This window comes from Onychomys torridus, chromosome X, assembly GCF_903995425.1.
Source record: "Onychomys torridus chromosome X, mOncTor1.1, whole genome shotgun sequence".
NCBI classification, from domain to species: domain Eukaryota; kingdom Metazoa; phylum Chordata; class Mammalia; order Rodentia; family Cricetidae; genus Onychomys; species Onychomys torridus.
Window position 1 is genome coordinate 64,157,844 of NC_050466.1, and position 27,780 is coordinate 64,185,623.

At 40.6% G+C, this 27,780-nt stretch overlaps 1 protein-coding gene across 4 annotated transcripts in view; it reads right to left on the reverse strand.

The window, feature by feature from the left end:
• The window catches only part of Map7d2 (MAP7 domain containing 2), a 121,619-nt gene that overhangs the window by 12,777 nt on the left and 81,062 nt on the right, over window positions 1–27,780 (reverse strand). For all 4 annotated transcript variants that reach the window (XM_036174429.1, XM_036174427.1, XM_036174426.1 and 1 more), the window contains 4 exons: window positions 24,793–24,923; window positions 22,146–22,267; window positions 4,141–4,469; window positions 3,427–3,553 (listed from right to left, as the gene is read on the reverse strand). In XM_036174429.1, coding sequence (XP_036030322.1) covers window positions 3,427–3,553; window positions 4,141–4,469; window positions 22,146–22,267; window positions 24,793–24,923 — 709 coding nt within the window. The remainder of the gene's footprint in view (window positions 1–3,426; window positions 3,554–4,140; window positions 4,470–22,145; window positions 22,268–24,792; window positions 24,924–27,780) is intronic.

The following is a 27,780-nucleotide window of genomic DNA, read 5'->3' on the forward strand; positions in this document are numbered from 1 at the left end:
TCTGTGACTTTAACTATTGAAACTACAAAACAGATGTGAGGATGATCCTATTCCAAGAGATGTCCGCTGTGCTCCAGCCTCAGGCTGTCTGGTACTTTCCTTTCTCACCTCACACGTGGCACTATCAAAGCTTCACATTCTGGCAAGAGAGAGGAAAACTGATTTGGGGTTAAATGTATTTATTCAGTTTCACCTAGGCCAACGGCTTCTATTTTATTTTCAACTACCTGTGTGTTCTGCAGATGCCTATGTTTATCTGAAATCAGATAATTAATTTTTAGCTTTTCAGACTGATTTTTTTGCCTTTCCATGGTCTCTTATTAGGTATGCCATCATCTTAAATACTTCCAATCAAATTTTAACATCTCTTCCAAATCGGTCCCTTTCTTTTCACTTGTGTAAGTCTGTATACTCCCTTTTCTCTTGCCTTCACCATGAAATTTAGGGCTTGAATCCACTTAACCCACTGCTGTCATTAATGCCATTTTAATTGGGCTTCTTCTTCTTTTTCACTGAGCACCAAGCGACAGTGATCCATGACTGTACTCTGGACTTTTAAAGTAGTAACTAGAAAAGGGAGACAGCCTGTGGACAAATGAGGCCCTTAGTCAGCTGGAAGCTAAGCTCAAAGAGGAAGGAGATCAGCTTCCTCCCCAGAACAGGTCCAGAAAGGCCACAGAAGTGAGTTGACCTGCATCTTGAGAGAAAAGACACATCATGTGGCAAGGAGCGTGAGTTCATGTGGAGGCACAGCACAAGCAAGGGTTTTTTGGTGTGGAGATGCATACTAGAGTACAAAAGGAGGGAGGTAGGCTGGGAGAGAGAGGGGGGGAGGGAGGGAGGGACAGAGACAGAGAGAGAGACAGAGAGACAGAGACACAGACTGAGACTCACACAGAGAGAGAGACAGAGAGAGAAAAGAGGAGCAAGGAGTGGCCAGTCCATGGAAGACTTATTTGGATACATCCTGTAATCAAGACTCACTAGCAAGGACAGCCACATTTATTTAAGGAAAGTCACTCTAAGAAACAGCACAGAAAATGGACAAGCTCTGGGAGATCTGGAGCACTCAGTTAAGATTCCACAGGCACAGTCTAGCTGATCTATCTGATGCTGGAGGAGCATGGGGAGGGTAGAAATGCTAACATGAGAGCCAGTGAAGACTTACCTAACAAATGATGTAATAATGTGAAGGACAATGGAAATGTTGAAAGCAGCTCTGAGATGTCTAACTTTGGGACAGTATGGAATATATAATATGAACAAGAAGTCTGAGGGATGTATACTAGTTTATGCCTTCAAGATGCTGAATTTGAGATAAACATGTGACACACTAAAAATATGTACTTGGAAATATAGGTTTTGACTTATACACAAGCTAGCTAACAGAACTTTCTGAGATAGTGAAATGATTTATAGAATTATGTTGTTTATTCTGGTAACTACTAGCTACATGTGTTTATAAACAATGATGTGTCTAATAAGGCTAAGGAATTGAATTTTCCTCAATTTACAGTTACATATATGTAGGCACTATAGTGTAAGACAATGCAGCTTTAGATTAAATTCAGGGTATAGACACAGACTCAGGAGTCTTCAGTATGTTCCAAAAAGTATAGAAGGTTTTCAAAACAAAGCTCTGGTTAGCTTCAAAGATTGGTGACAAACACAAAGTAAATGGACAATGAAGTCAGGAAGGGAGATGAGAACAAGTTCACTTAACACACTGACGCACCAATATGTCGGCCATAAATACTTTGAAGCCTGAGGGGACCAGAGGTATGACCAGGACAATAGCCAGCAACACCATTTTCAGGAGGACTTGACAGGCAGAACGCTGGTCAAGGATGGAGGACTTGGAGTCCAGACAATATTTAAGGGACTGAACAGGCAAGATGCAGGAGACAAAAGAAAATCAAGGACAAGTTCCACAGGGCCAAAGGAGACCAAGCATCAAATTAAGAATCTGGTAATGAAAGGATGAGGGTGTGTGGAAGTTTGAACAGCGTGAGTTGGGAAAATAAAGGCAGGAAGGTAATCACTTCTTTCTGCAGCTGGACTGTGAAGGAAATGAGAGAACAAAGTAGCTGGAAGGTAAACAACTTCCCTTTCTTAAGTACACAGCAACAAGAATATCACTCACCTACGCAGGGGATGTTGGATTTCTGTGGCTACATTTACCAAGCCTGTCATTGGAAATCTCATGATTACATTACCTATTACTTTCCCTTCGCCTAACTTCCAGCCCACCCAAACCAGCCTGAATACACCATCCAACAATAACAAAACAAAATAATTAGAGATGTTCAGAATTTGAAGAAGGTACCTATCCCCCAACTGTTTAAAAAAAAAAAGAATAGATCAACAAACATTTAATCAGAAACCACATGCTGGGCAGTGGTGGTGTACACCTTTAATCCCAGCACTCGGGAGGCAGAGGCCGGTGGATCTCTGTGAGTTTGAGGCCAGCCTGGGCTACAAAGCAAGTTCCAGGACAGCCAGGACTGTTACACAGAGAAACCCTGTCTTGAAAAAAAAAAAAAAGAAGCCACAAAGGTTACTAAAGAATATCTTATTATTTGTTACCTTAAATTCAGTGCTGGCCTTCAAATGCTACAGCACTGCTTGCTTCCTGTCTCCTTCCTTAAATGGTACCAGATTGTACTCTGTGATCATCCCAAGAGCATCTTTTCTCCTTGTAGTTATAAAATTGACCTTGTCCTTTAACCATGTATTGCCTTTCTGAACATGAAGATCAGAAAAAGCAGGACTGCCTGTATCACATCAAAGTGTCTTGGTACTATTGCCACATGGCTTTCTAACATTGATGAATTGCTAAAATAGAATGAGACTAGGGCCAGTACATTTTCACTATGTTCCTGAACACTTCTGATAGATACTCTCTAACATTTAGAGACCACTGCAATGAGTATCCTTTGTCTTGCTCCAGGAGAGGATTTCCACATGCCTCATTCTCATGGGCAAAGGGGTTGGCTCTTCTCTCTGGCTTCTTCTCTATGGGACTCTGACCAATTCTCTTCCCTCCCTGACTTTAGAGCATGAGTTAGCACCATCTGGGAAGCAGAATCAAGATCTCAATATCCAGAATCTTCTGTCATTCCAGGGAGACTCAGTCTATCATCAAAGTTCAAACTCTCCTCATAGCTCTATGAGAGTTGCCTATATAGTTGTCTCTATATCCAAGAAAGGGAAGAAAGGTACCTATAACATTTAGATCCTAGGTCCTCAGAAAAGAGCCAAGTTCTGTCACTGTTAAGGACAAGTAACATCTGTGAAATCCATGCAATCTTGATTCCTATACTTCTGTCCAGGTTTTGGCAACACAAACATTGTAAAAAGAAAGGCAAGCCAATCTTTCCAACCCAACCTGTACATCAGATCACCCGAGTCTGAGTTCCTGGGTACCTGTCTTGCTCTTCCTTCTCCAGTCGTTCTTGCTCCTCTTGTTCCTTCTGTAGCCGAGCCTGACGTCTCTTTTCAGCTAGGATCTTTGCAGCTTCCCCTGCATCAGTGGTGCCTGCTGTGGGTTTTCCTGAGGTAGTCAGACAAGTAGTAGCAAAGAAATCCAGAAGAAATGAACACAATGAGTCCACTCACATAGAAGTGGACACAAAACTATTTAACTCAGTGTAGTGATGGCGAACACTGTGAAACAGTGTTCCAATTAATCACTAAGCAGAAGAAGCTACAATGGGCTAGCTGTGACCCTGGGCATGTTCATGCCTCAGTGTGAGCAGGAAACAGTTGAAGACAGCTACAAGCAAGTTCCACAACACTACCATCTTAGTGAACTCAGTACATGTCAGAGACTTTAAGGACTAAAGTTAGTGCTCTTTTGTGCAGAAGTACACATATAGACTCTATGTGGCCCATCTTAGCACTCCTATGTGTCATAAGTTCCACAGTTATAAGCACAGTCAAGGCCTATGTCTCCTCAGAAAGAAAGGAGGATTAAAAAATGATGAGCAAGCCTGAGGAAGTATACAAGGGGATGGAGTTGTCCTAGGGCAAAACCCCTTCTCCCCGAAAACATGAGAGAATGACATATAGGTAAGGACTGAGGAAGAACTATGAGGGGAAGGCCAAGGCTAACTCATAACATCAGCAGAGAAAGTTTACCTGCACTGTGCTCAGCCTTTCCTCCTGTGGCTGAATGTTTCTCAGTAGCATGCTTATCAGCGACATACTTCTCAGTGGCATACTTGTCAGCCAGGTGCTTCTCAGTGGCATACTTGTCAGCCAGGTGCTTCTCTAGGGTTCCTTCTATGGGTAGGCCAGTGGTCTGCTGACCAGTGGCACCTTCCTTTTCCTTATTGCTCTTCTCCTTCTCTGCCTTCTTCTTGAGTGTTTCTTCACTGGGAATGGGAGGAAAGCGATACTTCACAGGAGACCCCATATATGGGGGCTTCACTGTCTTTGGAGACTGTGGATATGCTTTTGAAATTGTCCTGGAAAACCAAAACAAGGCCAGATATTGAACTTGACCATAAAACTCTTCGCAAGAAGTTTTGTTCCAAGAAACTACATAACTTCATCCTTCTATAGAAACAATTATAGGGCTTAGTATACACCGCCCCACCCCCAAAGTCATCCCAAAAGAAATACATGGTAACTGTAAGATGGCCCTGGAAGAAAGATACATATTTTAAGAAATTCTGCTGGTAATGCCACGTCCTATATTTATGTTTTGTGACAATGTTTAGGATGGTAACATGGTTTGGATATGATTAGTCAACTAAAGAGTGTGTGTGTGTGTGTGTGTGTGTGTCTGTCTGTCTGTCTGTCTGTCTCCATGCCGTAGTGCACATGTAAGGTCAGAGGATAATTTTGTGGAATCAGTTCTCTCCTTCCATCTTTTTTATGTGCATTGGTTGCATTGGTGTCTTGCCTGCATGTATGTCTGTGTGTGTGTGGGGGGTGAGATCTTGGACTTACAGACAGTTGTGTGCTGCCATGTGGGTGCTGGGAATTGAACCCAGGTCCTTTGGAAGAGCAGTCAGTGCTCTTAACCACTGAGCCATCTGCTTTTATGCAATGAATCACACCACAGTCCTCAAGCTACACTTTCTGGAACTGGATTATTTACTAGAAGGATGAGTTAGAATGAGAACCAGCCTTCCTTGCCTCACACAGACATACTCTTTCATATGTGCCCAATTTTCTTCTTTTCTACCATGCAGCTACATCACCAGAAGCCCAACGAATGTTGGTACTATGCTCTTCAACTACTATGCTTCCAAAAACTATGATCCAAAACAAGTATATTTTCTTTATGAAACACCAAGCTTCAAGTATTTTATTATAATACAAAACAAGCTAAGACAAATTATTAGGCATTTTCCTATATCCTCTTTTTAGATGAACACTAGAGTTGGATTTGATTTCAACATATAGCAATAGATAAGCTGGCTTCATTTTATTTTATTTATTTTAAGCTTTATTATCAGAAAAAAAAAAACACATACCAAAATTAACCAGACCCAAAGACTATATAATACTCAATTAACTTCTGTACAGTTAGAACAACCATTTGGAACAGAGGCTGTGGAGATAGCTCCATGTTTTAAAACTGTGAAAAAGATATATAACATGGCATTACAAAGGGTCACATGTAGCCCAGGCTGGCCCTCAGCTCACTAAGTATAGCACACTGGTCTTGAACTTCAGACCCTCCTGCTTTAGTTTCCTAAGTGCTAGGATTATTACAACTGTGAGCCAACACTCAACTCATCATAACCATTTTTAAAGGTACAGCTATATAAGGCACAGTAGGTACATCCATACTGTAGTACAACAGTTGCAGCCATCCATTTCCATTAAACAATTCCCCTAGTCTCTCAGTTCCTGGTAACCACCATTCTATTCTACTTTCTGTTTCTGTGAACTTGCTTATTTCAGACATTTTACTCATGAGTGAAATCATATAATTGTCCTTTTGTGTCTGGCTTACTTAATAAGCACAACTCTTTCATGTTCCTCCTCTTTTTTGTTTTGTTTCATTGTTTTGAGAGAGGGTTTCATGTGTAGCCTTGGCTGGCCTCAAACTCATTGTGTAGCTAAGGAAGACCTTAAACTCTCATTCTTTCTACCTCTACCTCCCAAGTACTGTAATTACAGGTACGCTCCACTATGCCTGGCTCAATCCTAGAAGCAGTTTAAAAATTACAGTTTGTGTGTGTGTGTGTGTGTGTGTGTGTGTGTGTGTGTGTGTGTGTGTGACAGAACTTCTTGGCAGGAGTTAGTTCTCTTCTTCCATAATGTGGGTTCCAGGGACAAACTCAGGTTTTCAGCTTTTGTGGACAAGCACCTTTACTCACTGAGTCATTTCACTGAGATTCCAGTATGTTCTCTTTAGACTTATCAAAAAGTAAACACTCAATGGCTACTGGGTAAAAGATAATAAAATAAAAATCCAAATGATCCTCTTAGGTAAGAATAAACCTGGGTAAAATGTGGTAGTATGTTCTTGTAAATCCCAACATTTAGGAGGATAAAGCAGGAGAATTTTCAAGATGCTGCTGCTTCAAAAACTAACAATAATATTAACCAAAACCAGGATGACAAAACTTATGCTGGCTAGTTTTATATCAACTTGACACAAGCTAGGGTCATTTGGGAAGAGGGAATCTCAATTGAGGAAATGTCCCTACCAAATTGCCCAAGGACAAGCCTATGAGGCATCTTCTTGATTGATGATCACTGTGGGAAGACCTAGCTCACTTTGGGTGCCATATCTGGGCGAGTAATCCTGGGTGCTATAAGAAAGCAGGCTGAGCCAGGCGGTGGTGGTGAACACCTTTAATCCCAGCACTCAGGAGGCAGAGCTAGGCAGATCTCTGTGAGTTCAAGTCCAGCCTGGTCTACAGAGTGAGATCCAGGACAGAGAAACCTTGTCTTGAAAACACAAAAAAATAAAAAATAAAAAATAAACAAAATATGCTAATACACACACAGACACACATGGGGGGCTTGTAATGGGCCACCAAAATATAAAAGATAGTCTTGAAGTTCTCAATTTTAACTGTGTATAGAATTTCCAGGACATCTTGCCTCTATATATGTTTACACAGATTTAGCATCCTTCTGGGAACCATGCAAGAGGAGTATATCTTGAACAAGACACAGTTGGTCTGACAGGTTCCATGGTTCTCTAGCCAGGCTGACTTATAGTACTGCAAGCCAAGGGAAGCCCGGTAATGCTATTTTTTCTAATTCCCAGAAATAGCCATTTTAGCTCAGGAAAGAAATTAAACATAACTTAATTGGGAGAAGTCATCATACCTTTTATAGAGCTTTGTTTTGAAGTATCTCTACACCTATTCAGAGCCAAATTGTTAGTGAAGTAGGCAGGAAATTGCTATTAACCACAGTTGTTTTTTTAAGATTTATTTGTTTGTTTGTTTATTTATTTATAATTTATACAGCGTTCTGTCTGCATGTATGCCTGCACACCAGACGGGGGCACCAGATCTCATTACAGATGGTTGTGAGCCACCGTGTGGTTGCTGGGAATTGAACTCAGGACCTCTGAAAGAGCAGCCAGTGCTCTTAACCTCTGAGTCATCTCTCCAGCCCTGTTTTTTTTTTTTTTTTTAATAAAAAAACCAGTCCTCTCCAAGATTGCAACTGTTCACTGAGACAGAGCCTGCCAGCACCTGATTGGACTAAGATGTGAGTCTTTATCCTCATACCGAACACCCCAGCCCCTAGGCTTTGGGCCCAGGGACACAACCCTGCGCCCCTACACTAACACTCATTGCAGTCCCAGTTTCAGGCCAGTTGGCAGGCAGACCTCCTGCAGACAGGTCAAGCTACCACCATCTCCCACCAGATCCTGTAACCCAAGCCCCACCTCCCCCAAATCCCATCCACCCTCCGAGACTGCAACTATTCCCTGAGACAGAGCCTGCCAGCACCTGATTGGACTAAGAGCTGCTCCTTGAGACAGAGTCCATTAGCACCGACTAGACCAAGAGCTCCCACTGGATCAAGAGTATCAGACCAAGAGAGGCTCCCTCAGACACAGACACTGCTTGTACCAAGTGGACAAAGAGATGGGTAGATGCCAGTGTAAAAATACAGTCAACAACATAAAAACCAATATGGCTCCATCAGAACCTACATCATCAAAACCTGAACATCCCAACACAGAAGAAACAGAAGATATTGACCATAAAATGACTTTAAGAAGATATTAGAGATCTTAAAAGAGGAAATGAAAAATTCCCTTAAAGAAATTGAGGAAAAGTCAAATAAAAAATGGGAAGAAATCAGTAAATCCCTTAAAAGCCAAGAGAAAGCAATTAAACAAGTGAGGGAAATAGTTCAAGATTTGAAAACTGAAATCGAGACAATAAGACACAAACTGAGGGAATGCTGGAAATGGAAAATCTGAGTAAACAAACTGGAACTTCAGATGCAAGTATAACCAACAGAATGCAAGAGATGGAAGAGAGGATCTCTGGTGTTGAAGATACGGTAGAGGAAATAGATTCATCAGTCAAAGAAAACACTAAAGCCAACAAAGTCATGACCCAAAATGTCCAAGAAATTTGGGACACCATGAAAAGACCAAAACTACGAATAATAGGGATAGAGGAAGGAGAAGAATACCAAATCAAAGGCAAAGAAAATATATTCAACAAAATCATAAAGGAAAACTTTCCCAACCTAAAGAAGGAAATGCCTATAAAGATACAAGAAGGTTACAGAACACCAAATAGACTGGATCAAAAAAAAAATAGCCCCCTTGCCACATAATAATCAAACCACTAAACATATAGAATAAAGAAAAAATATTAAGAGCTGCAAAGGAAAAAGGCCAAGTAACATATAAAGGCAGACCCATAATAATTAACATCTGACTTCTCAATGGAGACTCTTAAAAGCCAGAAGGTCCTGGACAGACGTTATGCAGACACTAAGAGACCATAGGTGCCAACCCAGACAATTATACCCAGCAAAACTGTCAATCAACAAAAAAACAGGGCCCAGCAGTGGTGGCACACGCCTTTAATCCCAGCACTCAGGAGGCAGAGCCAGGCGGATCTTTGTGAGTTCGAGACCAGCCTAGGCTACCGAGTGAGCTCCAGGAAAGGCACAAAGCTATACAAAGAAACCCTGTCTTGAAAAACCAAAAACCAAAACAAAACAAAAACCAACAACAACAAACAAACAAACAAACCAAAAAACAGATTTAAACAATATCTCTCCACAATCCAGCCATACAAAAGGAACTTGAAGGAAAAATCCAACCTAAGGAAATTAGATATACCCATGAAAACACAGGCAATAGATAGTCCCACACCAACAAATACCAAAGAAGGGAAACATACAACACTCACCAATAAATAACAGGAATTAACAATCACTGGTCATTAATATCCATTAATATCAATGGTCTCAATTCACCTATAAAAAGACACAGGCTAACAGAATGGATATGAAAATAAGATCCATCCATTTGCTGCATAGAAGCAACACACCTTAACTTCAAAGACAGACACTACCGCAGAATAAAAGGCTGGGAAAAGACTTTCCAATCAAATGGATTTAAGAAGCAAGCTAGTGTAGCTATCCTAATATCTGATAAAATAGACTTCAAACTAAAATCAATTCAAAGAGATCAGGAAGGACATTACATATTTATCACACGGAAAATCTGACAAGATGAAGTCTCAATTGTATTTATGCTCCAAATACAAGGGCACCTACATTAATAAAAGAAACATTACTAAAGCTTAAATTGGACATCAAACCCCATACACTAGTAGTGGGAGACTTCAACAGCCCACTCTCACCAATGGACAGGTCTGCCAGACAGAAACTTAATAGAGAAATAAGGGAACTAACAGACATTATGACTCACATAGACTTAATAGATATCTACAAAATATTCCACCATAACAAAGAAGAATATACCTTCTTCTCAGTATCCCATGGAACCTTCTCCAAAATTGACCACATGTTTGGTCACAAAACAAATCTCAACAGATACAAAAAAAATTGAAATAAACTCCTGTATCTTATCAGACCACCATGGCTTAAAGTTAGACTTCAACAACAACAAAAATTACAGAAAGCTTACAATCTCATGGAAACTGAATAATGCCCAACTGAATCACCAATGGATCAAGAAAGAAAGAAAGAAAGAAAGAAAGAAAAAGAGAGAGAGAGAAAGAGAGAAACAGAGAAACAGAGAGAGAGAGAGAGAAAGAGAGAGAGAGAAAGAAAGAAAGAGAGAAAGAGAGAAAGAGAAAGAGAGAAAGAAAGAGAGAAAGAGAGAGAGAGAAAGAGAGAAAGAGAGAAAGAGAAAGAAAGAGAAAGAAAGAAAGAGAGAGAGAGAAAGAGAGAAAGAAAGAAAGAGAGAGAGAGAGAAAGAAAGAGAAAGAAAGAAAGAGAGAAAGAAAGAAAGAGAGAGAGAAAGAGAGAGAGAGAAAGAGAGAGAGAAAGAGAGAAAGAAAGAAAGAGAGAGAGAGAAAGAAAGAAAGAGAGAGAGAGAAAGAAAGAAAGAGAGAAAGAGAGAAAGAAAGAAAGAAAGAAAGAAAGAAAGAAAGAAAGAAAGAAATTAAAGACTTCCTAGAGATCAATGAAAACGAATACAGCACATACCCAAACTTATGGGACACCATGAAAGCAGTGCTAAGAAGAAAATTCATAGCTCTAAATGCCCACATAAAGAAGTTGGAGAAATCTCACACTCATGACTCAACAGAACAACTGAAAGCTCTAGAACAAGAAGGAGCAAACTCACCCAGGAGAAACAGATGCCAGGAAATAATGAAATTAAGAGCTGAAATCAATAAAATAGAAACAAAGAGAACAAATGAAACAAAGAGTTGGTTCTTTAAGAAAATCAACAAGATAGACAAGCCCTTATCCAAATTAACCAAAAAGCAGAGAGAGAGAGAGAGAGAGAATGAGAATGAATGAGAATATCCAAATTAACAAAATCAGAAATGAAAAGGGAGACATAACAACAGACAATGAGAAAATCCAGAGAATCATCAGGTCATACTTCAAAAACCTGTACTCCACAAAATTGGAAAATCTGAAAGAAATGGACGATTTTCTGGATAGGTACCCCATATCAAAGTTCAATCAAGATCAGATAAACTATTTCAATAGACCAATAACCCCTAAGGAAATAGAAACAGTCATTAACAGTCTCTCAAACAAAAAAAAGCCCAGGCCCAGATGGTTTCAGCACAGAATTCTACCAGATTTTCAAAGAGCTAATACCAATGCTTTTCAAATTGTTCCACACAATAGAAACAGAAGGAACATTACCTAATTCTTTTTATGAAGCTACAGTTACCCTGATACCCAAACCACACAAAGATGCAACAAAGAAAGAGAATTACAGACCAATCTCCTTCATGAACACTGATGTAAAAATACTCAATAAAATCCTGGCTAACTAAATCCAGTAACACATAAAAAAATTATCCACCATGACCAATTAGGCTTCATCCCAGGGATGCAAGGATGGTTCAACATATTAAACTCTGTCAACGTAATACACTATATAAACAAACTGAAAGAAAAAACCCACATGATCATCTCATTGTAACACTCTTGGGCATATACTCAAGGAATCCTCAATCTTACCACAAGGACATATGTTCAACTATGTTCATATCAGCATTACTCATAATAGCCAGAACCTGGAAACAACCTAGATGCCCCTCAACTGAAGAATGGATTAAGAAAATGTGGCACATATACACAATGGAGTACTACTCAGCAGTAAAAAACAATGATATCATGAAATTTGCAGGCAAATGGATGGAACTAGAAAATGTCATCTTGAGTGATGTAACCCAGACTCAGAAGGACAAACATAGTATATACTCACTGATAAATGGATACTAGATGTGAGAAGGGATGGCCAGACTGCAACCCACAGCTCCAGAAAGGCTAGCTAACAGGGAAAGACCCTAGGAAGGACACATGGATGACCCTGCAAAGGAGATGTGGATGAGATCTACAAGAGTGGACTGGGTATGGGGTGTGGCAGAGGGTGAGGAGTGGAGGATGAGAACATAGGGAAATGGGAGGGTCAAGCTGGAACAGGGACAGAGTGGGAGGGCAGGGAGGAAGATACCATGATAGAGGAGGACATCATGGGAATAGAAAGAGGCAGGGTGCTGGGGAGGTTCTCAGGAATCCACAAGAATGACCCCACCTTAGTCTGCTGGCAGTGGTCCAGAGGGTATCTGGACTGGTCTACTCTGGTGGCTGGTCTAGCAAATAACCTAGTTGTCATCATAGAGCCTTTGTCCAGTGACTAAGAGGCAGATACAGAGATCCATGGCCAGGCACCAGGCTGAGCTCCGGGAATCCAATTGATAAGAGAGAGGAGGGAATCTGCAGGCGAGGGACACCGAGATCCTGATGGGAGGACATGCAGAGATAAATGGTCACACTAGTGGAAGCCCATGAGCTGTGGATTGGTGGCTGTGGAGCCCCCATGGGACTGACTAGGCCCTCTGGATAAGGAACACGGTTGTTTGGCTCGAACTGTTTTGGGGACACCCAGACAAGGGGATTCGGATCCATCCCTGGTGCATGGGCAGGGTTTGGGAATCTGGTGCCTGTGGTGTGACGCCTTGCACAGCCTTGGTGAAGTGGGAAGGGTCTTGGACCTGCCTAGGTTCAGTGTGCCAGGCTCTGCTGACTCCCCATGGGAGACCTTGATTTGGGGCATGTGGGTATGTGGGGTGGCTTGGCAGAGAAGGCTGGGGGTGGGAGGAGGGAGGAGGTGGGATCTGTGGGTGGTATGTGGAATGAGTAGAAAATTTCTTAATAAAGAAAAATGAAAAAGAAGAAAACCAGTCCTAAGAGCATAATAAATGACTTTTTCCAAAGAGACACAAATAATGAGAACAGGATTGGCACCCAATTATATTTGCTAGTTTAGTTTTTCATTTTCTTTTGCTACTTTAAAATTTTCAGGTTCAATAATACTGTAATAGGGAATTTAAAAGGTATGCTTTGGGAGTTGAAGGAGGCCTTCCTATAACACAGAGCAGTATTATATAGCCTCTTAACGCTGCATGACTAGCAAACAATAGTAACAAAACCTCTATAAGTACAATGGCATTGTCAGGTCAAGCTGCTGGTAGGAGAGAGACCAGTTCCAGATGAGGAGGGAAGGAACCAAGCTGGAAAAGAATGAGGTTGAAGATGAGTACCGGGATAGAAGAGGTTAGAGTTATAAGAAGACAGGAGGAGAAGGAACAGAGAGGAGCTAAACATATAAGAATAGAATTGAAGCTGTGTGGAAGATGGAGACAGTCACACTTCATCCAGATGAGAATCAAGAAGAGATAAATGCTTCTGCTCATATCCCCCTTTTCTTTCTTTTTTAAAAATTCAGCCTGAAAGCCCAGGTTATGTGATGGAGCAGTCATATTCAGGGAGGGTTTCCTTTCCTCAGTTAAACCTCTTTAGAGACTCCCTCAAAGACAAGCCCAGACAAGTGTCTCCTAAGTGACTCCAAATCCAATCAAGTTGACAAGGAAGACCAACCATCAGAGTATGTAAGAATGCCTTTGTTCTTTCAGGACATATCATCAGAAACAAACTTTTAATAGATCTGGGAGAAATTGGTATGTGTCTACTGATAGAGGGGATGAGAATGGTCAAACAAATGTGGGTGAAAGAGTCCCTGCCGTTTTTTCAAGTTGAAAAGGTTGAAAAAGAAAGGCTTAAAAATTGGTCCAAATTCAAGTGATCCTTTGTTAAGACTTAAACATATAGTATTATGGACTGGATAAGTATACAAATATGTGTACCTGCAGGACCAGATATCACTTGAAGTTTTCAATTATCCTATACAGGAAGAAGTTCAGATAAGAGTGTAAAAGCCACCTAGTGGTGGTGGCACAGGCCTTTAATCCCAGCACTTGGGAGGCAGAGCCAAGCAGATCTCTGTGAGTTCAAAGCCAGCCTGGTCTACAGATTGAGTTCCAGGACAAGCTCCAAAACTACACAGAGAAACCCTGTCTTGAAAAAAAAAAAGTAAAAGCCTACTGAAAAACAATGGCGGTGGCAAACAGCAGCTGATTCCCAACATAGGGAGGGAGCCCTAGTGCCCAGTGATCACTTAGCTGTGGGAGGGGAGAGCCACACCATGCATCTGCCAGAGTTGTCTATGGAAATGGTACCTAGATAGAAGCAATGCAACGTTCTTGGGTTTATGTGAGCATGTGATTTAGAGCAATGAGATGCTTATCTTGACCCATCCAAAATACCCTACTGTACTAGTTATTTTCTTCTTCTTGTGACAAAATACCTAACAAAAGCAACTTAGCTGGGAAGTGGTGGCACATGCCTTTAATCCCAGCACTCAGGAGGCAGAGCCAGGTGGATCTCTAAGTTCAAGGCCAGCCTGGGCTACAAAGTGAATTCTAGGACAGACAGCAAGGACTAAACAGAGAAAGCCTGTCTTGAAAAAAAAATTTTAAAAGCAATTTAAGGAAAGAAGACTTATGGCTTTGTTTGTTTTGGTTAACAGTTTGACATGATGGCAGAAACATTAGGCAGCTAGTCAGGCTGTATCTGTAGTCATGAAGCAACAATGAACACTGGTGCTCTACTTGCTTTCAGCTTACCAGCCCATGGAATAGTGCTGTCCACATTTAGGGTGTGTCTTCCTACCTCAATAAACACTTTAGAAACCACCTCACAAACATAGCCAGAGTTTTATCTCCTAAGTGATTCTAGATCATAAGTTGATAATACTATCCATCATACATACCTTCATTTCCCCATCATATGGACTGTTTTGTTTAAAATGAAGGACAAGGTAAATGAAACTAGATGTTTGATAGGAAACTGATCTCCACTATGAGCTACTACTACAAGCAGCTATCTTGGACATAGTTTATTTTCCAAAGGTGGTTGCAATTTTATCTCACATGACAAATGATCTTATAAGTTTCTCTAACCCATTGAATCTGGACTGGCACTTGACTGATTTTGCCAGTTATTTGGGCATAATCCTTAAATGTTTGCAGTTTCCACATCCTGCCTTGGGAGATGCTCACTTTGAGGGCCATCAACTCTCAAATCTAGCCAGCATGCCGTTGGGGTCTAAGTCAAATGGAGAAACTATATATAAACACCTTGTTAACCACTCCAGTTGAGCTATCAGTCAAAATCAAGTACCAGCCACAGACTGGCTTTTGTCATTGAACACTAGGGATGTTCAACTCCAGCTGATACTAAAGCATAAATACACAGAAGATCTCAGTCACAGTAAGTCAACCCACAAGACAACTGCACATAAGAGCCATAGAGAACCTCCCATTAAGCTCAAGTCACAGCACTAAGAGAATCAATAATAAATAGTTCTTTTAGGCCACTAGGTTTAGGGGAGTAGCATCACATTAAAAATAGAGGACATCTTAAACACTGCTTTTCCTTTAGTTAATAATGATTCATTATTTCTAATCTAAAATCCTGAAATTTGAAATTCTCCAAAAATCCAAAGCTTTTGGAGCTTCATGTCAGCTGTCAGCACTCAAAAAGTTTTAGATTTCAGATTTTTAGATCATAGATACCCAACTGTTTAAAGTCTATGAAATATTCCAAAAGCTTGAGTAACTCTTTTTTCCCCCAGAGCTGAGGACCGAACCCAGGGCCTTGCGCTTGCTAGGCAAGCGCTCTACCACCGAGCTAAATCTCCAACCCCTTGAGTAACTCTTATCATGTGAAGTATTTCTGACCTTAAGCAATATGAATGGACTAAATACAGTGTCATGCTAAGAACCTGCAAGCCAAAAAGAAATAGACAGTCCATATCACTATCATAATGACCAAAAGCCAACTTAGAATATTTTACACAGAACAACTGGAAGCATAAGTAGTATATTATATTAAGACTCAGTCGATCCTCAGCTCAAAAAAAAAAAAAAAGGAAGACTCAGAAACAAACATGTGCCAGGTGGTGGTGGTGCACACCTTTAATCCCAGCACTTGGGAGGCAGAGGCAGGTGGATTTCTGTGAGTTCAAGGCCAGCCTGGTCTACAGAGCTAGTCCAGGACAGGCTCCAAAGCTACAGAGAAATCCTGTCTCAAAAACCAAAAAAAAAAAAAAAAAAAAAAAAAAAAAAAAAAAAAAAAAACAGAAAGAAAGAAAGAAAGAAAGGAAGGAAGGAAGGAAGGAAGGAAGGAAGGAAGGAAGGAAGGAAGGAAGGAAAAGAAAGCAAGCAAGAAAAAAGACAAAAACAGGCTAGGGAAATAGACTTTGGCCACACTTGATTTCTTCTCTCTAGATCTCAGCTTTGTTCCATATACTATTTTCAGAGTGTAGCTGAAGTTAAATCTTCGAGAACTCACAGAAGTGCTGACACTACAATGAAAGAAGCACAACTTAAAAGAGAAATGCTATTATATGCATAACCATCTGACCCTGCCTTAATTTACCTGATGTCAAGGACAACACTGTGCTGTCAGACTTTAGGAGGTCCCATTAGCCTGAGCTTTGGGGCCAGAATTCAAAAGGGTTAACTAAGCACTCCCTCAAAGACACATCATTTTTAGTGATTTTTAAAGTTACATCATGGACTGGAGAACTGGCTCAGTGGTTAAGAGCACTGGCTGCTCTTCCAGGGGACCTGGGGTTCAATTCCCAGCATCTACATGATGGCTCACAATGTTCTTTAATCCAGTTCCATGGGAATACAGCCTCCATGGATACCAGGCACATTCCGATACACAAACACATATGTGGGCAAAACACCCTTACATATAAATAATCTTTAAAAACTGTTGCCAAGTGGTGGTAGCACATGCTTTTAATCCCAGCACAAGAGAGGCAGAGGCAGGTGGATCTCTGTGAGTTTGAGGCCAGCCTGGGCCACAGAGCAAAATCCAGGACAGCCAGGGATACACAGTGAAACCCTGTCTTGAAAAAAACAAAAAAGAAAACTGGTTAAAAAAAAATAAGAGTCATATCTCTAATCTGCAGGGATAAAATGTCAAAAATAAATGGAGTTTACTTATGTGTGACATCATTTTTAATATCAAGTTCCTTTTTCTTGTCTTTCTTCAATATTGAATATATAAAATAAAGTTTACAAAATATGTTAATGTCTAAAGAATGAAACCATAAATGTTTAAACATCCACCATCTAATCCAGACAACAGACATTATCATTATGTTAAAAAATCCTGTGTGGCCCTCCCTTGTCTGATCCCCTTCTTCCCTCATTCAAAGAAGCCAGTAACATCCTGAATTTTATGTCTGCCATGTTCTTATTTTCATAAAAATTCACTTTACCATATTTAATTTTCAAGAACATTTAGGTAGTATATCTGGGAACTAAAAATAAATGAAATCTATTATTGGCATTCATACCTTGCTTTTCCCACTCATTATAACATTCCTGAGGTCCATCCATGTAGTTTTGGGCAATTGTGACCAATGTTTTACATTACTGTATAGTTTGGCTGATTTTTCTTAAATAATTTAAGCTCCCATGATTCTCTAGATCAGTCCATAACAACTGTAATTCATCCACAAATTTTCACCAAGTGGGAACCTATCTTCCTGGGTACTTTATTTTTGTTTATTTGGGGAGCTCAGGCTGGCCTAGAATTTATGTGATCCTCTGTCTCAGCCATCCACATACTATGATTATAAATGTATGCCACCAAAACATCTATCTTTTCAGTACTGGGGGGCATTTCTGGGTGAGATAGAAACCTATTGCAATAGAAATTCCATGGAATCTATAAGGGTGACCCTAGATAAGACTCTTAGCAATGGGGGATGGGGAGCCTATACTGGCCATCTCCTCCAACCAAGCAAGGCTTCCAGCAGTGTGACTGGGTCACCAACCAAGCCATAAAACCTTTGACCTACAATTTGTCCTGCCTGCAAGATGTTCTGGGTTAAAGGTGGCACAGAACTTGTGGGAGTAGCCAACCAATGACTGGTACAATTTGAGACCCATACCATGAGAGGGAGCCCATGCCTGACACTGCCTGGATGGCCATGACCCAGAGGCTGGATGGCCCATGACCTAGAATAGAACCAAACACAACTGGAAAAAAAAAGTCAATGAAATGATTCCTAATGACATTCTGCTATACTCATAGACCAGAGCCTAGCCTAATTTTCATCAGTGAGACTCTGTCTCCAAAACAAAATTGCTCTAAAAGAAATGGATAATTTTCTGGATAGGTACCACATACCTAAGTTAAATCAAGACCAGATAAACCATTTAAATAGTCCAATAACCCCTAAGGAAATAGAATCAGTCATTAAAAGTCTCCCAAGCAAAAAAAAGCCCTGGACCTGATGGTTTCACTGCAGAATTCTACCAGATCTTCAAAGAAGACTTAATACCAATACTCTTTAAATTGTTCCACACAATAGAAGGAGAAGGTATATTACCAAACTCCTTCTATGAGGCTACAATTACCCTGATTCCTAAACCAAGCAAAGATGCAACAAAGAAAGAGAAGTACAGACCGATCTCCCTCATGAACATTGATTCAAAAATACTCAATAAAATTCTGGCAAACAGACTCCAAGAACACATCAAAACAATTATCCACCATGATCAAGTAGGCTTCATCCCAGGGATGCAAGGGTGGTTCAACATATGAAAGTCCGTCAATGTAATACACCATATAAACAAACTCAAAGAAAAAAACCAAATGATCATCTCACTAGATGCAGAAAAGGCATTTGACAAAATCCAACACCCCTTCATGATAAAGGTCTTGGAGCGATCAGGAATACAGGGAACAAACCTAAACATAATAAAGGCAATCTACAGCAAGCCAACAGCCAACATCAAATTAAATGGAGAGAAACTCAAAGCAATACCACTAAAATCAGGAACAAGGCAAGGCTGTCCCCTCTCCCCATACTTATTCAATATAGTACTTGAAGTTCTACCAGAGCTATAAGACAACACAAGAGATTAAGGGGATACAAATTGGAAAGGAAGAAGTCAAGCTCTCCCTATTTGCAGATGACATGTTAGTATATGAGTGACCCCAAAAATTCAACCAAGGAACTGATACAGCTAATAAAAACCTTCAGCAACATAGCAGGATACAAGATCAACTCAAAAAACTCAGTAGCCCTCCTATATACAATAGACAAACAGGCTGAGAAGGAAATCAGAGATACATCACCCTTTACAATAGCCACAAATGATATAAAATACCTTGGGGTTACACTAACTAAGCATGTGAAGGACCTATATGACAAGAACTTTAAGTCCCTGAAAAAAGAAATTGAAGAAGATGTCAGAAAATGGAAAGATCTCCCATGCTCATGGATAGGCAGGATTAACATAGTAAAAATGGCGATCTTTCCAAAAGCAATCTACAGATTCAACGCAATCCCCATCAAATTAGCAACACAATTCTTCACAGATCTGGAAAGAATAATACTCAACTTCATATGGAAAAACAAAAAACCCAGGATAGCCAAAAGAATCCTGTACAATAAAACAACCTCTGGAGGCATCACGATCCCCGACCTCAAGCTCTACTATAGAGCTACCGTAATAAAAACAGCTTGGTACTGGCATAAAAACCAACATGTGGACCAATGGAATCGAATTGAAGACCATGACATTAACGCGCACACCTATGAACATAATTTTTGACAAAGAAGCCAAAAATGTACAATGGAAAAAAGAAAGCATCTTCAACAAATGGTGCTGGCATAACTGGATGTCAATGTGTAGAAGGCTGCAAATAGATCCATATCTGTCACCATGCACAAAATTTAAGTCCAAGTGGATCAAAGACCTCAACATAAATCCAGTTACTCTCAACCTGATAGAAGAGAAAGTAGGAAGTACTCTTGAATGCATTGGCACTGGAGATCACTTTCTAAATATAACACCAGTAGCACAGACACTGAGAGAAACAATCAATCAATGGGACCTGTTGAAATTGAGAAGCTTTTGTAGAGCAAAGGACACGGTCAACAAGACAAAGCAACAGCCTACAGAATGGGAAAAGGTCTTCACCAACCCCACATCTGACAGAGGGCTGATATCCAGAATATATAAAGAACTCAAGAAATTAGACATCAAAATGCCCAACAGTCCAATTAAGAAATGGGCTATAGAACTAAACAGAGAATTCTCCACAGAGGAAGTTCAAATGGCTGAAAGACATTTAAGGAATTGCTCAATATCCCTAATTATCTGGGAAATGCAAATCAAAATGACTCTGAGATACCACCTTACACGTGTCAGAGTGGCTAAGATCAAAAACACAGAAGACAGCTTATGCTGGAGAGGATGTGGAGCAAAGGGAACTCTCCTCTATTGCTGGTGGGAATGCAAGCTTGTACAGCCACTTTGGAAATCAATATGGCGCTTCCTTAGAAAACTGGGAATCCATCTCCCCCAAGACCCAGCTATAGCACTCTTGGGCATTATACCCAAGGAATGCTCAATCATACCACAAGGGCATTTGCTCAGCTATGTTCGTATCAGCTTTGTTTGTAATAGCCAGAACCTGGAAACAACCTAGATGCCCTTCAACTGAAGAATGGATAAAGAAAATATGGTACATATACACAATGGAGTACTACTCAGCAGAGAAAAACAATGACATCATGAGGTTTGCAGGCAAATGGATGGATCTAGAAAAAATCATCCTGAGTGAGGTAACCCAGACTCAGAAGGACAAACACGGTATGTACTCACTCATAGGAGGATAGTAGATGTAAAACAAAGATGACTAGACTGCTACACAACTCCAGGGAGGCTACCTAGAAAATGGGTCCCTAGGAAAGACACAGGGACCACCCAATGACAGAGAAATGGATGAGATCTACATGAACAACCTGGACGACAGTGTGAGTAATGAAGGGCAATATTTGAGGGAAAGAAAGCTTAGGGGAGCAGGAGATCCCAGCTGGATCAAGAACAGAAAGGGAGAATGAGGAGTAACAGACCATGATAAATGAAGACCACATGAGAACAGGAATAGGCAGAGTGCTCAAGAGGTCCCCAGAAATCCACAATGATACATCCTCTGTAGACTGCTGGCAATGGTTGAGAGAAAGCCTGATCTGACCTAGTCTGGTGATCAGATGACTAAACACCCTAACAGTCGTCTTGGAACTCTCATCCAATAACTGATGGAAGTGGATGCAGAGATCCTCAGCCAGGCCCCAGGTGGAGCTCCAGGTGTCCAACTGTCAAGAAAGAGGAGGGACTGCAAGAGTGTGAGTTGTTGAATCCAAGATTGCAAAAAGCACAGGGACAAATAGCCAATCGAATGGAAGCACATGAATTATGAATCAATGGCTGTGGAGCCCCCAGCTAGATCAGGCCCTCTGGATAAGTGAGACAATTGAATAGCTTGATCTGTTTGGGAGGCAACCAGACTGTGGGACCAGGACCTGTCCTTAGTGCATGAGCTGGCTGTTTGGAACCTTGGGCTCACACAGGGACACATGCTCAGTCTGGAATGAGGGGACAGAACCTGCCTGTACTGAATCCACCAGGTTTAAATGAATCCCCAGGGGTGTCTTGGTCCTGGAGGACATGGGAATGGAGGGGAGGGGCTGGGAGAAGGTGGCGGTGGGGGCGGGGGGGGGGAGGACAGGGGAACCCATGGCTGATGTATAAAATTAAAACACATAAAAATAATAATAAAAAAGAAAATGACAGCAAAAAAAATTGCTAGCCACCAGTAATCTGTTCATGAGACAGACAGTGAGACAGTAAGATGAGGAGAAAGGGAGATGGTAAGCTGGTGCCTATGCACAATGCAGTAACTTCAATCCAGAGGTAAATATGGTACAATTAAAAGAGAAAGGATAATGCCAGAGGAGATAAAGAAGGGGGAAAATGAAACTGAAGGCCCTAAAGAGAAACGTATCACCTTGGCAAGTATGAGTCTTATATATGTTACCAAGCCACCAACTTATAAATGGTCTATCATTTATCCAGAAGATACATAAGTGTGTAGACACATACCTGAAAGGCAGGCATTTGTCCTGCTCACCCCTTCTTGTTGGTCATGCTATTGGCAGAACAGAAGCCACAATGTTGGATGGTACCAACTCTAACTAAACTAAACTGCCTGTCACCCATCAGAATTCTGGCAAGGGAAGATGTGTTTACTTGGATTTCACAGGAGAAGATGACTTCTTAGGAATGTCTTCAGGAGGCTCGCATCTTCTCAGTGGGGACCCAAGACCCCCAGTGGAAACAGAAGTCACTCGTCCCTTCTTGGCTTTCTCCATCTGTAGGTAACAAAGAATATGATAACCACAGCCCATGACTGGTATTACTTCTACAAGTTGAAAAACTATCTCAGATGGAAGTGATACAATTTTCTTTCAGAGGGATCAATATAAAGGTCTAATGCTTGATGTGACATGAATCTTTGTAGAGATTTGTGATACCATGAGATCATTGCATTTAGGTCATCAAGTTGGAACAATTTTTGTTCTGTCTCAACATGGAGATCCTCTGCCATACACTTTGTTATCTTATCAAGAAGTAACTGCATAACCATACTATGGCCCTAAACATATAGGAACTGGAAAGGGTACAAAAACACACACTTTTAGCTCAGAGGCCTCTGGGCCCTGAGTCTGAAGTGCATAGTGTTTTCAGCAATAGGAACTTCCTTCCACTTCTGGGTTAGGCAACCAAGGCCAACAACGATAATCTATAATGTTCTGGGAGTCTCTTGGACAACCCTGATTAACAATTCCAGCTGGGCGGTGGTGGCACATGCCTGTAATCCCAGTACTCAGGAGGCAGAGGCAGGTGGATCTCTGTGAGTTCGAGGCCTGCCTGGTCTACAGAGCTAGTCCAGGACAGACTCCAAAGCTACAGAGAAACCCTGTCTCAAAAGAAAAGAAAAAAAATTCCAAAGGAAGCTTCTCATACTTAGTTATATATTTAGGAATTAATATGAATATATATATATATATATATATATACATTCATACATATACACATAAACTTACATACACATATATACATACACAACTAATGAAAAAAGAGGCTATGTATTTGCAAGAGAGCAAAGCAAAGTACATGGGAGGGCTTGGAGGGAGGAAAGGGAAGGTGGAAATGATGTAATTATAATCTCAAAAAATAAAATAATTTTAAAACATTAAATTCAAACAAACATAATATATACACTTATCACAAAACCTTTACCAGAAGAAGGTAATTTCAATATCCAAGATGCTGAGTTGTAAACTGTGAGGCATACATGGTATAATACAGAGTGCAAAACACAAATTCCTATTTTTCCCCTCACTTCTCTTAGTAGAAGGAAATGGATGAGCATTACTGACTGGTGTGAAGAAAGAGCTTCACCCTCTTTCCTTACTATGCTTTTCTGTAACAAGTCTCATTTGGTGCCCCCAATGGCAACCTTCTTCCACAAATAATCCATTTTACAGCAAAATCCAAGAGTCATAAATACTCCCATTTTTAACTCTCAGGGCAACCATGAATTTGAAAAAAAAAATATGTTATCATAAAGTGTTCAACAGAGCTGAGGATATAAGATAAGTGGTGGGCTATTTATGTAACATGTAAGTTCCTGGACTTCCAAGACTACACATGATAAATAATGAATGAAACTATTAATGTTCAATAATAATATAGTAGTTTTAACATAAATTGTTATGTATCAACAACTGATAATACAAATGATACTCCTCCTTCCTCCAATGTGTGGAGCTCAATTCTCTACCTATTGAATCCCAGTGACTTGCTTTTAATGACCTGCATAAGGCCTAACTCAGAATTTGGAGATTAAAGGCATTGCAACTTCCACTTTATAACCTTGGATTGTTCGCTCTGGGAGAAGTCAGCCATCTGGGGACTGATACCCAGGTTTGTGGAGAGGCTTATGTAGTAAGGAACTGAGGTTGTCTGTCCTCCAGCATCCCTGTAATGAATGTCTTACCAGAGGCCCAGTCATGCTTTCAGATGACATAGCCCTGGTCAGCATTCTGACTAAATCCTCTTGAAAGACCCTGTACCAAAACTACCAAGCTCTCAATTGAGCTACCCTCAGTTTCAGACCCAAGGAACATGTGAGTGAAGATGTGTTTGGTTTTATTTAATCTGCCAAGGTTTAGGGTACTTTGCTGTGTAGCAAATGATAACACAAATAAGTATGACATATACAATTTCTAAATAAATATACAGAATGGAGGGCACCTGCTTAACAGTCATTTTACTGACACAGTGTCCATATGACATTTAAAAAAAATTCAAAGGCTATTGTGAGTGAAGGTTGACCGAGAACCTCAGTTTTAGTTGCTTACAGAGGCAAGACTCATAGAATCGGAGCCTTGAGGAAGCAGAGGACCCCTGCAACAATCCTTCTGACTCGTGTCCTCTGAAAGAAAGGCTGTGTTATCACAACAGTATCATTAGGAATCTGCTACAAGGCATTAAGATTCAGGGAGATGCAAAATGATAATTTTCTAAAGTTTGATAAAAAGTTAAACCAGCCAGGCAGTAGTGCCACATGCCTTTAATCCCAGCACTTGGGAGGCAGAGGCAGGCACATCTCTGTGAGTTCAAGGCCAGCCTGGTCTACAGAGCGAGATCCAGGAAAGGCGCAAAGCTACACAGAGAAACCCTCTTGAAAAACCAAAAAAATGTTAAACCAAATGTATCCTTTGAATAGTCCCTGGAGACTGACAAAACAGAGACTGCAGGTCAAGGGTAGAAACAATCATACTGTCAAATTATAGGACAGAAAAGAGTGAGAGAGGACATTTAAACCTACCTGAAAAGGCTCTGCTCCTGCCACTGCTCCCTTCCCAGCATCTCCCATGCCAGATGTAGGTATACCCTTCTTCCTTTCAGTGTTCCGGGTTGGAGAGGACTTGTATGAAGATTTGAGAGGGCTGCCAAGAGCTAAATGAAGACAGGCATGGAATACTAGAGAGTTACAACATAATAGCCAGAAAATACAGGAAACACAGATGGAAAAGGCAGAAGAGTCAGAGGCTGAAAAGAACACATTTCTATAAAAAATGTTAAATGTGTAATCCACATTTTCGAAATATGCTTTTCCTATGGTATACAGAGTATATCTCATCTTAAATAAAACTCCTAAAATTCAAGAGTCAAGTTCATTCGAGGGGTTAAAAGCATACTTTGGAGCTAAGCAGACTTTGCACTGCCATCTACTAGCTGGATTACCTTGGGCAGGCTACTTAATGTTTCTAAGCCTCAATTTCCTTACACAGGAAGAACATAGAAGTCCTGACTACTGTCTCTGCAGGTCAGCTTACAATATTGCACTTTGGCTTAGAGTTTAGGAAGGTTTATGTCATTCACTGGTGAGTGCTAAAAAATTGTTTGTGCAAATAATACATTCTAAGTGTGTGACGTTTGTGTATTTGCTTGGTAAAGGGTGCCTACATGACTAGTTCCTACTAAAAACTCAAGGCTTTGAATCTTTAGAGTGCTTCCTCAGTTGGCAACACTTTATGTGTATTGTTATATGAAGCATATCCTGCGTGATATAAACTTACACCTGTTTTCCTCTGCACTTCTCATACACTCTTCCCTTTGCTAACTTGTGTATCTTGCTACTATAATAAATCATAGCCATGAGCTGTGAGTCCTTTGAGTTCTACAAATGAATCGCAAAACACTGGTGTTCTTGAGGGCCTCTGACATCAGAGGTAGGAAATGCTACAATGACTCCAATTCTCAAAAATAAAGTCAATATATGTTTGGGAAAAATAAACTTGTGGTGTCTGTGTAGCTGTGGAGTTGTTGACCGTGGTATAACAGCCAAGATGTAAGAGGTGAAAGCTGCCTACTAAATTTGAAGATAACTACTGAAACTCCAAGAGTGTTGCCTCAGGGGATTCCTTGGCTACTTTTGGCCATACTACCTAAACTGAGGTAAGAATAACAGATGGGGAGTGGTTTTGGTTTTCTCCTTCAATGGAAATGGGAAAAAACCCAACCTTTTCTTGGTTTTGTCATCAGTAGGTGGGTTGGAACTGAGTACTGAAAGCAGAACAAGGTTCAAACTAATTTTTTTTTAACTACGATTTTTTTTTGTCTAAAAATAGAGACTGAAAAGCCCTGAAAAGAATCAACTTCCAGAAGAGATATACAAAACCCAGCTTGTGGTGACATGGAGGGTACTGTCAAAGACATCTGTGATTTTTGTTTTCCAGAATTGCTCCTGGAAGTTCTCTCTTCCAGAAGAAACTTCCCATAACGCATGTGTAAGCCACTATGAGCATGGATTTCTGGGTCTAGACTGCACATAACAGCATGACACACACACTATCCACACTTATCAGGCAGATGAGAGTACCACCAGAAGGGGTCTTTGGGACAGATAGCCTCATGCAGTCCCTCTGGCATCACAGACTTAATCCCATTGTACTGAGCACTCTGGGGCATGGTGAGAGGCACTATAGTGGGAGGTCATGTTGGGGTGTCTCTTGATAATGAATCTCCTGCTGCAAGTGCCCTGAAGCTCTTCAGCTTCTTGTTTTCCATAGGAACCCATAAGCCCTCAAGTATGGCACTTCTTGTATGTTCCCTTAATGTCATAACATTGCCTCAAACCTGGAAGGCTGTCAGGTAAACTTCAACTTCCTGGCCAGAGCTGTGCTGAGGCTGGGTGAAAAAGATTCAGAAGCAACAGGAAGCAATCTGGCTAAGACATACCTTTAAGGTTAATGGGATGTTATTCTACTTCTAAGCCCAGGTTACCTAAAGGTTATAAGTAAGATCAATGCCACAGGTCTGCCTATCTTTCTGTGTGGGTCCCACTGGTTAAAGACACCATGGCAATGGGTCAAGGGTGTAGACTCTTCAGAAGACAGCACTCAGATTTGACTACTACTGTTCTTGGAAAGGCCAGCTCCTAAGGTTGGTCTCTGAACAATACCTGGGAATTTAAGACTTTGTCAAGGTTCCACCAATAGCTGGTGAACAGATGATTTATTGTGTCTTAACTGAATGTAAAAAAAACCAATCTGAATATCTGCCTTCACTTCAAGGGTATAAAATTTTGATACACACTGGGCAAGGAGTTCACATGGTCAGAACCCTGTAAAAACTCAGCTTCAACAAGCTTCCCTGGTTGGCAATTCATTCTTGTCTTAACTCCAGGAAACACATCCTGGGTGACTATCTGGAGAGGCTCTGCAAGTTTGTGCCTTGTCTTTCCTAGACTTTGTCCCTAGTTGTTTTCCACTTTGTAGATTGTTTTTGCATATCCTTGCATTATAATAAATAAAAGAAGTGAGTATACCTGTATGCTGAATCTTCTGAGCAAATCTTCAAACCTAGGCTGTCTTAGGGATCCCTGAAAGTTTCTCCTTCTCAAAATGGGGGTGCTTCCTACTAAGAATTTGGGGGGTGTTCTCAAGGTAGAATTGACATACCATATAATTCCCCCTTTAAATGTCCACTTCAGTGATATTTTAGTATATTCACAATCATAGCCACAATTATAACCACAACTCCAAGTCCTTTTAAGGCTCCCAAATAAAACCTTTTACCCATCAAGTAGACACTAACCTTCTTCCCTCCCTACTCCTTGTGAAACATTGTTTTACTTTCTGTCTCTATGGATTTATCTATTTCAGACATTTTATATAAGCAGAATCATATAATTTATGGTATTTTGTGGCTGCTTTCTTTTACTTAGAATAGTTTCAAACTTCATCTATTGGGAATCATCTATCAGCACTCCTTTTCCATTTAAAGCTGAATAGTAGTCTACATATACACT